The 15,070-nt window shown below is 35.8% G+C and overlaps 4 protein-coding genes across 8 annotated transcripts; 2 read left to right on the forward strand and 2 right to left on the reverse strand.

The window, feature by feature from the left end:
- Positions 1 to 64: 64 nt before the first annotated feature.
- LOC111804017 (elongation of fatty acids protein 3-like) lies at positions 65 to 1,301 on the reverse strand. The gene has a single exon (XM_023688666.1). The coding sequence runs from the start codon at positions 1,127 to 1,129 to the stop codon at positions 236 to 238; it is 894 nt and encodes a 297-aa protein (XP_023544434.1). The 5' UTR covers positions 1,130 to 1,301; the 3' UTR covers positions 65 to 235.
- Positions 1,302 to 2,182: 881 nt separating this feature from the next.
- LOC111803169 (E3 ubiquitin-protein ligase RNF185-like) lies at positions 2,183 to 3,685 on the forward strand. The gene is made up of 2 exons (XM_023687454.1): positions 2,183 to 2,383; positions 2,731 to 3,685. The coding sequence occupies exon 2, from the start codon at positions 2,756 to 2,758 to the stop codon at positions 3,440 to 3,442; it is 687 nt and encodes a 228-aa protein (XP_023543222.1). The 5' UTR covers positions 2,183 to 2,383; positions 2,731 to 2,755; the 3' UTR covers positions 3,443 to 3,685.
- A 3,417-nt stretch (positions 3,686 to 7,102) lies between these two features.
- On the forward strand, positions 7,103 to 8,606 carry LOC111803314 (probable galacturonosyltransferase-like 1). Its single transcript, XM_023687656.1, has one exon. The coding sequence runs from the start codon at positions 7,216 to 7,218 to the stop codon at positions 8,257 to 8,259; it is 1,044 nt and encodes a 347-aa protein (XP_023543424.1). The 5' UTR covers positions 7,103 to 7,215; the 3' UTR covers positions 8,260 to 8,606.
- A 3,590-nt stretch (positions 8,607 to 12,196) lies between these two features.
- Positions 12,197 to 14,791, reverse strand: LOC111804207 (transcription termination factor MTERF5, chloroplastic). 5 transcript variants are annotated; one of them, XM_023688931.1, is made up of 5 exons: positions 14,613 to 14,791; positions 14,285 to 14,437; positions 14,068 to 14,117; positions 13,758 to 13,973; positions 12,197 to 13,648 (listed from the first exon to the last, which is right to left on the reverse strand). In XM_023688931.1, the coding sequence occupies exons 2-5, from the start codon at positions 14,356 to 14,358 to the stop codon at positions 12,564 to 12,566; spliced, it is 1,425 nt and encodes a 474-aa protein (XP_023544699.1). In that variant the 5' UTR covers positions 14,359 to 14,437; positions 14,613 to 14,791; the 3' UTR covers positions 12,197 to 12,563. The 5 variants fall into 5 exon arrangements, with proteins under 5 accessions (XP_023544699.1, XP_023544698.1, XP_023544697.1 ...); XM_023688930.1 differs by having other exon boundaries at positions 13,758 to 13,976; XM_023688929.1 differs by having other exon boundaries at positions 14,068 to 14,132.
- Between the last annotated feature and the right edge of the window lie 279 nt (positions 14,792 to 15,070).

Below are 15,070 nucleotides of genomic sequence, written 5' to 3' on the forward strand. Positions count from 1 at the left end.
ATTATATTTATTACCTAATTAGCATTCAAAATTCAACATGGTTTTTTTTTAATCCTATGTTAATATCACCTCTTCACAAAACCAAAATTCCACCAAAATCAAGATTATTGAGTAAATTATATCCTCACACTCTCCAATACATGAATTTGAATTTGAATTTGAATTTGAATTTGAATTTCACTACCTTCCCATCTGATCCCACCGATTCCTTTTCAAAATTCGAAACGGAAACCGATCAATGATTCTTCTCTTTCAATTGAATCTCTAAATTCCCTGAAGAACAGGGGTGGTGTTTGATGATCTTCACTGAATCCTGCGTCTTACCCAGATGAATTTTGAGATAGAAGTTCAAGAAAAGCAGCAAAATGGCGCCGTTGAGCACAGAATTGAAAACCCAAGCCCCAATTCCGTTGCACCCACCTTTCATGAAGTGCAGCATCAACACCCCCACATGGCAGGCTAAATTGCAACCCAACAGAACGAATTGACAGTTTACCACAAAAGGGAAACAGGCTCTTCGTAATCCAATGGCCGTCCAGAATCTATACCCGTAAACCACCGCGTACACGAGCGAGGTCGAGAGGATAGCCAAAACCTGGAACGACTGAGAAAATTCGAGCCAGAGAAATGACATAAACGTCGAAATCGAGTGGTTGAAGAGCTGGAAGAAGGACAGTCTCCGATGCCCAAAAATGGTGAAAATGGTACGGAACATATGGAAGAATCGGGATAAGTAGTAGATGTACGACCAGAAGAACACCCGCCCAGACGGCCGAGTGCCTAAGGGGAAACAGAGGAGCCACTGGAAGGGGGTTTTCGATCGCCGCCAGAACCATCGGGTGTCGCGGATCTCGGCGACGGAGGAGAGGAGGATGCCGGCGGAGATGAGGGTGGAGATTAGGGCCATGGAGAGGCAATGAATGGCTGGAATGGGGCCGAGCGGGACAGTGCGGTCGGGGCTAAGGAGGAGGCTGAGGAAGAGGTGGACGACGATGGCGAAGGCGATGTAAAAGGCTATGGAAGAGAAAAGGAACGACCAAGTGGAACCCCATGAATGAGTGTGGCTCCATCGGAATCCGACGATGGAGGGGTGCTCCGACAGCCAGTAGACCAAGTCGTGGATCGACATGATACCGGCCTGAATCGCCGTCGACGTTGAGAGGAAACGATCAGACGGCGGAGGGCGGGAATTACGTCCAAGTCATGGAAAAGCCATAGAATGGCGAAATCGGAGCAAAATTGGAGAAGGGGGAACGGTAATTTGTGGACGATGTAGAAAATTTGGGCTGTTTTTTAGGGGAAATAGACTTTTTTTTTCTTTTCTTTTTTTATAATTATTTTACCTTTCACCCGTGATGTCATATTTATTATTATTATTTATTAAAATACCATTTGAGTGTATAAATTAAAAGGATAAATGAGATAATTTATGATCTTATTAATCAAATTTACGTGATTATTTAAAAAAAAAAAAAAACTATTTTAAGCGTTATTTAATATAAATAATTTAAAACTACAAGCAGATCTCCGCCCTTATTATTATTATTATTATTATTTTCCAAATACATTAATTACGAAATAGCCTAATTAATACTATCAACAGTTATATATAAACTCCCTTTTTCATTATTTTTTTAATTTCCTTTAACCTTATAGTGTATAACAAATTTGATTATATACTTTTAAAATTTTACTTAATAAAAGGTTGATGGAGTGATTAAAAGAATAAATATTATGATTAAATTAAAATTAATTATTCAAATATCGAATTTTGATGGCTTTGAATTGATTCAATTTTTTTTTATTGATATTAATATTTTATTTCCCTTAGTTGATGAATATCAATTTTTGAAAAAGTCAGTGCATTCTATTAAGTATTGAAAAAATAAGTTATTTGGTTAAATAATTAAATATTAAAATAATTTAATACATAAAGTTTTTTGTTTTGGTAATACAACTTTCAAAATCTCCATTTTAATCCCTAAATTTTTTTTAAAAATAATAATTTTGATAGATTAATTTATTAAAATAAGGGTCAAAACGCAGCGTTTTATCCCAATTTATAAGAGAGAGAGAAGATGTGATGGTGGAGTACAAGTGGATCAAACTCGATCGAACGGCCTAAATTATCCGTCGACTTAAGAAATTAAATAATGATTTTAAAATGAATTAAAATTACATAAACAAAGCCCTTGAACTCTTCGTATCTTCTTCTTCTTCTTCTTCTTCTTCCTCCGATTGTCCTCTCTTCTATGGTTTTCTGTAATTTCTAGGCCCGTTGCTCCTGATTTCACAGATTCCTTCCTTCACTAATATCGCCGATTTTCTTCCTCCTTGTTTTAGGAATCTGCTTTCCACCATTTCTGATTCCGTTCCTCTGAAGGTTTGTACACTTTCTTCCTCTCTATTTGCGTTGATTTTTCTCTTGTTTTTCTTCAATCTATGTGTTTCCTTTGTTTTTTTCCCTTTTTGCATCGCTGTGTTGTTGGTGTCAATTCGGTTACACTTTGCGTGTTCGGTGTGGATTCCAAAATTGGGGGTTTCTTCTTGTCTGTCATTTTGCATGGTTTTGGATCACGATCCCCTGATTTGTTTCTTTTATCGATTTTAATTAGCATCTGTTTTGCGATTGTAGTTAGTTTTTAATGCTTTTGACTTTGATAGGATTGTACGAGGTTGTTGAATCTTAATTCTGATTTTGTTTTGTTTCGTGATTTCTGTTGAATATAGCTGCTGATATTTGGGGGAAATTAAGATGGCGAATGAGTTTGGGGAATCAACAAGTGTGCCACATCAAAACCCTTCTTGGTCCAGTAATAGTGACAACACTAACAATGATACTGGCGATTTTGAATGCAATATCTGCTTCGAGTTAGCTCAAGACCCAATTATCACTCTTTGCGGCCATCTCTTTTGCTGGCCCTGTCTGTATAGATGGCTGCATCATCACTCGCAATGTCAAGAATGTCCTGTTTGTAAGGCTCTTGTTCAGGAGGAGAAGTTGGTTCCTCTTTATGGTAGGGGTAAAGCACCATCTGACCCAAGATTAAATAGATATCCTGGTATTGATATTCCAAATCGCCCTGCCGGGCAGAGGCCTCAAACAGCACCACCCCCTGCAGCTAATGATTTTGCAAACTACGGGTTTGGATTCACTGGTGGGTTTATGCCAATGGCGGCAGCAAGAATTGGGAACTTCACTTTAGCTACTGCTTTTGGTGGTCTGATCCCATCTTTATTCAACATCCAGTTTCATGGATTTCCTGATGCTACAGTGTATGGAACCACCTCTGGTTACCCCTATGCATTCAACACATTCCATGGGGGTCATGGTCACCATTTTCCACAGCCACCAAGTCGAGGTCAGCATGCTGATAACGTACTGAAAAATCTCTTCTTACTCGTCGGCGTCTTCGTAATTCTTGCCTTGCTTTGGTGGTGAAAATAGCACAAGTGTAGAGATTTCATTTACTGCTTATGAAGTGAAGTAGTTTAGCTAATACTGCGATTTTATATATATATGAATGCTTGATAGTAGTACACTTACTGTGAGGTTTCCATTGATTCATGTTGTTCACATCCCAAAGGACTTCTGGATGTTTCTTTCTCTTGCACAGACCAGCCCATGTTCACTTCTTTACCCCACCAACAGAAATAAAGATCAGCTCTAATTTGTTTAAGCTAAGATTTCCTATGTATGATCCACTGATTATTGATCTTTCCCATCAAATTTCTTCATCTCAGCTTCAAAACCACACTGAAATTATTGATATTTTGTTTATTGAAAAGAAATTTCTGTAGTTCCAAGTTTATTTGGCAGCCTGCTGATACTAATAGACATGTCTGTGCCCCTTTTACTGAATTTGTGGTTGGATGGATCTACTTTTAACCTACCGTAAGTTCTGCCTGCTGTTCACTTTTGGAATGTTTCTTGATTGCTTAGTTAGTTTCTGATCAACTTTCTTTGGTTAGGTTTGTTTTTTGTTGTGTTATACTAAATGCTTGATTTGCTTTCCTAGAACTACCATGGACACTCTACATTTGAAATGTGAGAAATTTATTGAACATAGTCACGGTCGGTTCTCGGCAATAGGAGATGAATGTATTGGAGATTGGTTGGGCTCGTGTGTACTTGAAATTTAACCGATATCTTATAGATTCTTAAACTCTCACTTCTGTAGTTTCGTGTTCTCATAAGTTTTTAAACTTTACATTAATATTTGTTGGATAAAGTGTAGGGATATAATAGACACAAACATTAAAGTTTATATATCGAAGGTCAATATAATGCGAATGTTGGTTTATTTTATTTTTATTTTGACCTAGACCTTTCTTTATATTTACCCAAATTGAAAGTATACCTTTCTTTACTTCTGGTCAATAACTTTAATTAGTATATTTTTAACCCAATAGTTTCAATCACAAATTAAATTTTCTAATTTTTTAAATACGATTAGCTCTTGAACTAGAATAACCCTATATTCTATTCTAGTCCCCTCCACTTACATATTTGACTGAGAAACTATTCCCTGGGCCATGGGCTCATTCATGGGCTTTCATGTCAAGACTTTGAGCAACCATTTGGGACAAGAATCTAATTTGGAGTGTTCTTAAGTAGTATGAATTGAGCTTTTAGATTATGGGTATAATTCTCTTAGATTTCTTTTAAACTCGAGGTCTATGATACACCATTTGATCACGGAAAAATTTGAGAGTCCAAGGTGAAATGACACTGACACTATTTTTCGATCATGGCGATTGCATTTTTTTGTATAGATGGTTCACATGAATTTGTGATAGCGTTCATGTTCAAATCTTTTCATCTTATTTGTTCTACTGAATAAAAGTTTATAGCAAAAAAAATTAAGATATAAAATTCAATACCTTTTTAACTTTTAGAATAGATATTTATTTCCTAAAATTCAAATTTACCCTATGAAAATGATATTTTTCTTTACTAGAAATAAAATTGAATGTTTGGGATCATTCAAATTAATAAATTTTTTATTATTATTATTTAGAAAAAAGGGAAAGTAAATATGATTATGAATAAATGAGTCAAATACGTGAAAACGAAACGTTGAATTTAAATAAATGAACCGACGTTTTGATGGAGAGTGGGTAATTTAAATTTAATTAAATGGAAAAAAAAAAGGAAAAAAAAATCAGAAAAATTGTGGATGAGATGAATTTAGACTGTGTGTGGGTCCCTTATTCTTACGAACAAATGGGATTCCAAAGGCACAACATGCCGTGTGTGAATGTGTGCAATAATAATCTCCTTCAATAAATGACACACTTTTATTATTATTATTATTATTATTATTATTATTATTATTTGACATTTATATATATTTGTTACTTTTTTTAGAGGATATTTACCTAAAGCTATTAATTTTTGGTGCATTTAGAAATAGGATTCATAGAATCCAGCACATTTTAAAATTATTTAATAATTTGAAGTTAATGAATATAGAAAAATTAATTAGAAAATAATAATAAGGAGGAAAAATTGGTGAAAGGGGAGTATTGGCATGTGAGGCACATGGTTTGTTTAATGAAACCCTCCAAATAATGAGGGGAAGTAGTGTTTGTTACACCCCACACTCTGTCTTCCATCCCTTTCTAATCATCCCTTCCCTCCCACGTGCTTTCCATTTTATTTACTTTTTTTCGTTCAATTAGTTATTAATGTAACATATATTATGAGTAAATATATTTTTTTAATTATTACCTTATTCTTTATTTAAAATATATATTCAATTAATTTGAAGACAAAAAAAACAATGATCAAATAATGTAGGAAGTATTAAAATAATAATAATTAAAAACAAATGTTGCATTACAAAAATACCCTCCAAAAGTTATGTTTATTGGTATGGTAATAAATTTAAGTTGTTGAATGAATCACAAGTAGGACAAGAAAACTTTCCCTATTCAACCTCCCCCTCTGCCCTTTTTCTCCGAGGTCATTTTCGTCATAAAAATATAGGTAATTAATTAAAAAAAAAAAAAAAAGTATCAATTATACTATTTATTTAAGTTCGAAATTTACTCGAGTAAATTTCAAAAGAAAAAAGAAAATAATTTTTAGAGGTGATATCGGCTTTTCATTTGGAGGGCCAGGTGGGCAGGTGGTTCCCACGTGGAAAGCCACGTGTCAAAGAGTGGTAAAGAGATCAATGTGGGCCCCAGAAAGGTTTGATGTGGACGTTTTTTTCGCCAAAAAGGAAAATCAAGGCCATTCAAAATTACCCATTTGTCCCCAAAATAAATGCTTCTCTCCTAACTATCTGCCAGGACTTGACGGACATTCAATGCCACCCTAAATATCCGGAACCAATACATTTCTCATTTTTATTTTTATTATTTTTTAATAAAAATAATTTACGATAGTTAAAAAATGTCTAATTTAAAAATTAATAGCCAATATCAATCAAAGCGCAAATCTCACGTAATCAATAAAATATTTAATTACAAACAATTCTCCAAAAAGAAAAAAGTTATTACCATTTTTATTTCGGCATCCAATGCATTTGGAAGCAAATAAAAATAAAGATATTAATAACGCTTTAACAAAATTATTTAAATACATTTTTTTCTTTTTGTTATTAAACTTCTAAATTTATTTTATTAATTATTTTAGTTCATATTTTTATTTTATTTTTGTNAAAAAAAAAAAAAAAAAAAAAAAAAAAATCAGTTATTATTTAAAAGATTAAGGACTAAAATGAAGCCACCTTGGGAGTTTGGAGACTAAAATGAAATTTTTTTGAATTTAGGGACTAAAATAAAAATATTCTTTATTAAATTTTATTTTCCAGAAAAAATTTAATTAATACATTATTTGGGTTTTAGGAAGTGGAGATAAAATTGATTAATTAGAAGTAATGATTGTATAATGAATATTTATATGCTAAATCACACCTCCTTGTACTCCTAATATTTTTGGAAACAGCTTTCATTTAATCTCCTTTGGACTTTATGTTAAATTTCATTATTATTTAATTAAATACCATATATTAAAATCATATAAATTAAAACTATATATTATAATAATATATAAAGGGTGGTTGGTCGAGAGAGGCAACGTGGGTGTGTGTCCAATTGAAGTTGAAAGCGACGCACAATGCTTTAACTTATTATATCTCTATATTTCCCTCTTTCGCTTTCTCAACCATTTCATTCAGTCCAACTCTGTTCTTCTCCGGCAACATGCCCCGCCCTCCGCCGCCGTTGATTCCCCTTCTACTCCTCCTCCTCCTCTTCGCCGCCGCCGCCTCTGCCGCCTCTGCCGCTGCCTTGAAGTTCAAAGAAGCTCCCGAGTTCTACAACTCACCCACCTGCATCTCCATTCATTCTCTCCACGATGACGTCCTCTGTTCCGATCAGGCCGTCCACGTCGCCATGACTCTCGACGCCGCCTATCTCCGGGGATCAATGGCGGCGATTCTTTCCGTTCTTCAACACTCCTCTTGTCCACAGAACATCGTCTTCCATTTCGTTTCCTCTGCCTCCACCGACATCAAAGCCCTACGATTCACTATAGCTAATTCCTTCCCTTACCTGAGATTCCAAATTTACCCATTCGACGCCGCCGCCGTTTCCGGCTTAATTTCCACTTCCATCCGCTCCGCTCTTGATTCCCCTTTGAATTACGCTCGCAATTACTTGGCGTCGTTAATCCCCCACTGCGTCAAACGAGTCGTTTATTTGGACTCTGATTTGATTCTCGTCGACGACATTGCCAAACTCGCTGCTACCCCACTTGGGGAAACCGCCGTCCTCGCCGCGCCGGAGTATTGCAACGCTAATTTGACCACCTATTTCACACCCACCTTCTGGGCCAATCCCTCACTGTCCCTAACCTTCGCCGGACGAAATGCCTGTTACTTCAACACTGGGGTTATGGTCATAGATCTCCAACGGTGGCGCTCCGGCGACTACACCACCAAGATCGTAGAATGGATGGAGCTCCAGAAGCGAATGCGGATCTACGAGCTCGGCTCTCTCCCCCCGTTTCTCCTCGTTTTTGCTGGGTTTATAGCTCCAGTCGACCACCGGTGGAACCAACACGGCCTCGGCGGCGATAATTTCCGGGGACTATGCCGGAATTTACACCCCGGACCTGTGAGTCTCCTGCATTGGAGCGGAAAAGGGAAACCGTGGGTTCGTCTGGATTCGAACAGGGCTTGTCCACTAGACGCTCTTTGGGCTCCGTATGATCTTTTACAGACACCCTTTGCTCTGGAATCTTAGTATTAAATTACATTACATTACATTACTTCTTTGTTCATATGGTTTTAGGAATAGATTAGAGGAGATTTAAGTATCGGTGTCCCTCAATCTTGTCCATAAACAGAGATTTTCCCATATTTTGTTGTTCCTTATTAATACAGACAGAGCTTCTTCAGTATTACACTTAATTGCACTTACTTGGGGAAGAAGAAGAAGATGATCATGATGACCAAGACGATGATCGTAAATTTGAAAGACGATCATTGATTATGTTTGTATTTATACTCTTTCGATGTAAAGTTGTTCTAATGATTTAATGTTCGTGTTAAATCAAAGAAGATATGAGATCCAACTTTGAGTCGTTCCAATTTACGTCGCGAATATGGTGAGATTATGTATTGGTAATTAAAGTTTCAAACTTTCAATGAGCTCTAATGGAGCTATGGCTATTGCAGATTTCATCTACCTCCGAAAACAGAGACGGTAACGGTCCACGCCTACTGGTAACAGATATTGTCTTTCTTGAATTTTCTCTCAAGGTTTTAAAACATCTCTTCCAGTAAAGGTTTCCACACTCATATAACTAATGCTTTTTTCCGTCTGTAACCACTGGGATCTCACAATCTACCCCTTTGGGGCCAGCGTCTCCGCTGGCATACCGTCCGATGACGGGCTCTGATACCATTTGGAACAACCCAAACCCACTACTAGAACATATGGTCCTCTTGGGGCTTTCCTTTCTAAGTTTTCCTTCAAGATTTTAAAAACTGTCTGTAGGGAGACGTTTCCAATCTTATAATAAGAAATATTTTATTTCCCTCTCTAACCGATATGGGATCTCACAAATACCCATGTTTTTTCTATTTCTTTGGTGGAAGATTCAGCAAAAACACACAGATCAAAAAACAAATTCCATCATGCTTGGTCTTGACCAATTTGAAACAAAATGTAATTTTTGTCTCCGTGCTTGTTCAGGATTGGATCAAAGAACTTGTTTTTTTCTCTTCCAATTAGAGCGTTAATGATTAATATTATGAAGAGGTAAGATGATTAATTATAGATATAAATAATATTAATAAAATAGGTAAATTATATTTTGTTATATGATGTAATGAGAAATTAAAATTAAAATGAAATAGTGAGAGAATGATTGTTTAATGAGAGTCTTTTAACATTGGATTCAATTTGAATGTGAAAGGGGGGATTTTATTGGGACATTAATTATTTGTCTTAAATCAGATGCTTTCTTATTAATTATCATCTAATTGGATTCATTTACTTTTCTTTTCATAAACCTTACATTGACTTTCATATTTTATTTACAATATCTTAAATTATGGTTTAAATCTCAATACATTAATTTCTTTCTAAGCTATAATTCATTTTTTTTAAAAGCATGATTTATTTTAGATATTTGTGTCATTAATTATCTTAAAATTACCAAACAATTGTTTAATCGGTGATAATTCAATCTTTAAAGCTATTTTCTATTTAGAAATGTTATTTTAAATTGAAAATGAAAAATAAATAAAAGGCAGACAGAGAGAGAGAGGGAGGGAGGGAGCAATGATAGATAAGGGGAATCTTTGATAAAAATGAAGAACGCGGTTTGTTGGCTTTTAATAAATTGACTTTTTGACTTTTGACTTTTTTGAATTTAAATGAATTTTTTGAAAAGTAGATCTGCCATTGTCTCTTTCCTCAATACATTATTTTACTCTTATTTTTCTTTTTAGAGAAACAGTTGTGTCGGTGGATTCAAAATTTCCTTTTTTCTGTTTTTTTTCCCCCTTAATTGGCAATAAACTTTCAGGGATATATTTATTACATAATAACCGTTAAACATGAATTACTTAATCTCTTTTTAAACTATCTTATAGAAAGAAACAAACTTCACCATTTATTACAAGATTATCATATTTATTTTGTTCCTATTATAATTTTTTTTTTTAATTTATCGTCATTTTTTAAAAAACTGTTGATGATAAATAATAAATGAAAGTTGGTAAAAATTTTCCATTCACTGATTGTTTCCGAGATGATGTTTTCATTACCAATGCATTTAACCACAAATGGTCGCCCAAAAAATAGAAAAAAAAAACATTTTTCTTTTAGTAAATACAATTAGAGGGAAAAAAATGATGGTTTGGTGAAGGCAACCTGGTTGGGCCTAATTGGATCCGAATGACACGGGCCACGGGCCGTTGTTCTGTGAAACCAGCCTCACGCATTGCCCTCCGCTTTAGAAGCGGATGAGGCTGAGGCCTTCACCTGCACACCATGGCTTAGCTCCACGCTTGCAATGGAGCGATCCAGACGAGGTCATTGCGGAACCGGCCAACCAAGGAGAACTTCCCATTCCGTCACATTAATGCCCCCACATGGGTCACAAGCTTGCGCAACCAAGCTCGGCGGGCTCTCGTGCTTCAATTAATTTTATAAAGGAAAGCAAAGTCGAATACCCTTTCGATGTGGGAGGAATAGAGGCCAACAATCTAAGCCAATTAACTAAAGATTAACTCATTTGATCAAGAATAACCTTGTCAGCTTAACATCCACTCAGATCTGTTACCTCTTTTTTTTTTTTTTTTTAACATCCTTACTTATAATTTATGGTAACTTTTTACATTCACCAAAAGTAAGATGATGTGTTTCATTATCAATGCATGACCAAAATGGTTGCCGTCTAATGTCATTATTTAGAACAAAAATACACATTAATACAGAGGAAAAAAACAAATTAGGGGGGTTCGCAACCCCACAGGGCCAAACTTGGATCCAACTGACATGGCCCGTTATCCTTGCACTGCAAAGAGTGGGAGGTTTTCGTTGCTCTGTGAATCCAGCCTCACGCATTGCCCTCCACCTTTGAAGCCAACGAGGCACCGGGCATCCGCCCAAACCCCATGGCTTGACTCCATGCTTGCAATGGGCGAGCCAATTAAGATCAATATCGGAACCAGCTCAATAGGGAAGAAGCCTGCCCCATTCCATCACCTTACCACCCCCACTTGGGTCACAAGCTCGCGCAACCAAGCTCGGCGGGATGTTGTGTTTCAAGTCACTTAATAAAGAAAGGCAAAGCTAAACACCCTTTCGATGTGGGAGAAATAGAAGCCAACATTACAATCCAAATAACTAAAGACTACCTAATTTTAACATCAATCACCTTGCCCGCATAAACCTAATTTAATTTAGTATCAAAGTATCATATTTGCTATAAATTTTATGTTTAATAGTATCACAAACTTTTGTGTGTTAATTAAATTTATGAATCTCGAAAATTCAAAAATATAAAACTTATTTTAAGTTAAAAAATTAAACCGACACAAATTTTTAATTTTAAATTTATGAATCTCAAAAATTTAAAAATATAAAACTTATTTTAAGTTAAAAAATTAAACCGACACAAATTTTAAATTTCAAAGATTAAATTTGTATTTTAACATAAACTATCAATAACATTCATTCAGCTCACATCACTATGGTGTGAGATCCTAAATCCGTGAGAGAGAAAAAACGAAACATTTGTTATAAAAGTATGGAAACTTATCTCCAGCGGATGCGTTACAATATAATATAATTAATTGGTTCAACTTATTTGCATTAAAAAATAAATATATACTTTCAACTCTACCTTTCGTAATAATCACTAGAGTATCTGTGCATGTTCCTTTGGTAACCACCGAGTATCCGTGCATGTTCCTCTGGAGATCCAAGCATTGAACAAGCAATGGCGTCCAATCTTTACAAATGATGTCAAATCCAAGCTGCTCGGTACCATTAAAGGCAGCCCTGATGCAATTTAATGAAATTCCAAACTGCTTCAGATCTGCCATGGCGGATGATCCACATAAATCTCCCATTAGGACAGATGGAATCAGGTCCTGTTTATCCCATCACCAAATAAACTTCTGATACGAATACCTGTACAAAAATTAAAAGAAAAAAAAAAGGCTTCTTGGAATTGATCTATTCATATTTTCCCCAGAATTTGATTTATTTGAAATTTTGTACAGACTAAGGCTTCAGTACTAAAACTATTACATTGTTGGAAAATGATGAACACGAGAACAAAAACAGAGATGGATCAATCAGGACCCAAGAAGGCAACTCCAGGCCAAGTAAACAGAGAGCGAGGCACTCTGCCTTCCATTCCATATCCACAATTCAAATGCCAAATTTCCGATCATCCCGACACACCGTATCTCGTGTTTCAGTCAAGGCACTGCAACAGAATTACTTGTAAGGCCAGATATCTCATACGCCATCGATCATAAACGCTTCCAGTATATCAGTCTTGTTCGTTCTCATAGAAAGTCAAGTCAATTCTTGGGAACCAACTTGTTCATTTTCTTTTTTAATGCCGTGTCAAAGTCGGTATCTGATAATGTTAATAACTGGTTCAGTAACAACATCACCCCGCTCTTCTTCATAATTGCATACCTTGGTTTAATCCTCCCCTCCAAGCTGTAACCAAAATATTGGGGGAATTTGATTAGCTCTGATTTTGAGTACTCCATGGTTAGAAAGAAATCCCATTTTGGCACTATATTCTCAGCCAAGCTGAAAGTATACAACGCTCCATATCTTGAGATCATGGTTCCAACATCCTCCATGCTGTAGCCCCTCTCCAAGAAAAACTGCGTCACCGGTTTCAAATTGCCCTCGATACTAAGACCAAACGTCTGAGGGGAACGATACAAAAGGACAGCAACATCGACTCCCAGTGAATGAAAATATTCAGCTGTGGGCCTTAACTTTTCCTCCACACTGTAACTTATGATGTGTGGACAACGGGTCAATATTTTACCAACGCTCTCCTCTGAGATTCCCATTTCATAGAGGAAACCAGTAGTTGTCTCAACCTTCTGTTTGCTGTAGGTGAGAAGCGCTGGAAAACGGTATATTACTTTCGCCCATTGTTTCTTGTCGACACCCAAAGTTTCTAAGAATAACATTGTTGGTTTTAGATTTTCAGTCAGACTAATTCCACATAACTGTGGCCTCTTGTTGAGGATAGTAGGGATATCAGATTTTGGCACCCCAAGATCAAGAAAAAACTCGATCACAGGCTTTATTTTCCCCTCCAAGCTGTAGTAAGCAAAAGCTGGGAATTTGCGAGTAATTTCCTTAATTTGCTCAAGTTTTAAGCCATGCTCCATCAGGTAAAGAATCTGAGGTCGAAGCTTTCCAGTAGGACCTAATTCACTCACTCGAGAGACAGCTCTCAGCTTCTTCGTGTCAATTGTTGAATTCGAGACGGGAACTGTCGTAGTAGTCTTTTCCTTAATAGAACGATTCGGAAAGTTTTCCACAGCATGTACGAGATGAGTCCCATGCTCTTCAAAAAGAGACTCAAGATAAGGATTCAAAGCATCTCTAATCTCAAGTGTTGTCAACTCTCGCCCTGCATATTCATACGAACTATATTATAATTCTAGCAACAAAACTCTATGTCGAACTAAATCAAATTCACTGTGATAGGCAATACGATAAAAAGTACATTGAAATCGAACCTACTAGATACCGAGATTTATGAATCAAATGAAGCCTCAAGAGAAGATGATTGATGAAGAGATCAGACTTGTTTATTGTTCTTGCAGCAATTGCATTGCTTAAACCTTGTTTCTTTAAAAATAAGGTTAAAACTGCCTTGGCCTCTTCTTTTTCAGCAGTTAGAAGGGCTGGAGATACAACCTTTAAGTTCACCGATCCATCATCTATCTCAGAATCTGCTATATTCCATCATTAAAACACAGAACACAGCATGGTTGAGAAACCACAAGCTTTCAACAAGAGATTAAAACCACAAACTGAAGCACTAACCAAATTTAGCTCGGCAAGAAAAGAGTTTCCTTGAGAATGAGACCTGAACCCTATATAAAACAAAACTACTGAATGATCAAAAATATATATCCACAGAATCAACGAAAGGACAGCTCGTGCAGCCACTCTAACATAACATCATTCATTGAAGAAATCTCACAATAGCCATCAGGAAAAAGAAAACCACGCAACTCCTGTGTCATAACTCACAGAGTACCTTTGAGTAGGAATGAGACAGTCATTTGGCATGAAGAAGATACGAGCGGAGCGTATAACACTGACACCACTCATCTTTAAGGTTTGGCGCAGAAAATCCCCTTATTGAGTGACTAAAATTGAACGGTACTCCACAGAGTTTGGATAGGGTAATCTGTCAATTATGAAGCAGAAAGAATGAAAATGCATTAACAAAACTCTCCCAGAAAAAGTGATTTCTTCATCTTTGGAGTTCAAAATGATTTCTTCATCTTTGGAGTTCAAAATTTTCAAGTAATTGCAAATTGCAGATTTGAAGGAGAGAAAGAGAAGGGATGGATGGCACCTACCAATTTTGAAGCACTGCCGATGTTGGCTGCCGAAGAACAAGAAAAGCAGAGACCGGAAAGAGAGATTAAGATTGAGGGGCAGAGACAGAAGAACGAGACGAAGCTGAGATGAACCCTAAATTATGTGCGAGAGAAGAGGGGAGTCTGAGGTTGAGAGTGACACGTCGGATGGGGAAGATAAGGCAACTGGTTAAAATTATATATTTAAAATGTTGATTTATTACGAAATGAGAAAGTATTATTATAAAAATATGAGAATATATTAAAATAAACTAATTAATTTTAATTTTTTTATAATCACATGTTAATAAAAAATTTAAAGTATAATAATAAGTTTTATATAATTTGTTTTAATATTTTCTAACTCATTTTTAATAATTAAAAATCACTACCTATATTGTCCACTTTCATTTTCATAACAAAAAAAAATATATATATATATATAAAAGTTATAAACT

This window comes from Cucurbita pepo, chromosome LG10, assembly GCF_002806865.2.
Source record: "Cucurbita pepo subsp. pepo cultivar mu-cu-16 chromosome LG10, ASM280686v2, whole genome shotgun sequence".
NCBI lineage: Eukaryota > Viridiplantae > Streptophyta > Magnoliopsida > Cucurbitales > Cucurbitaceae > Cucurbita > Cucurbita pepo.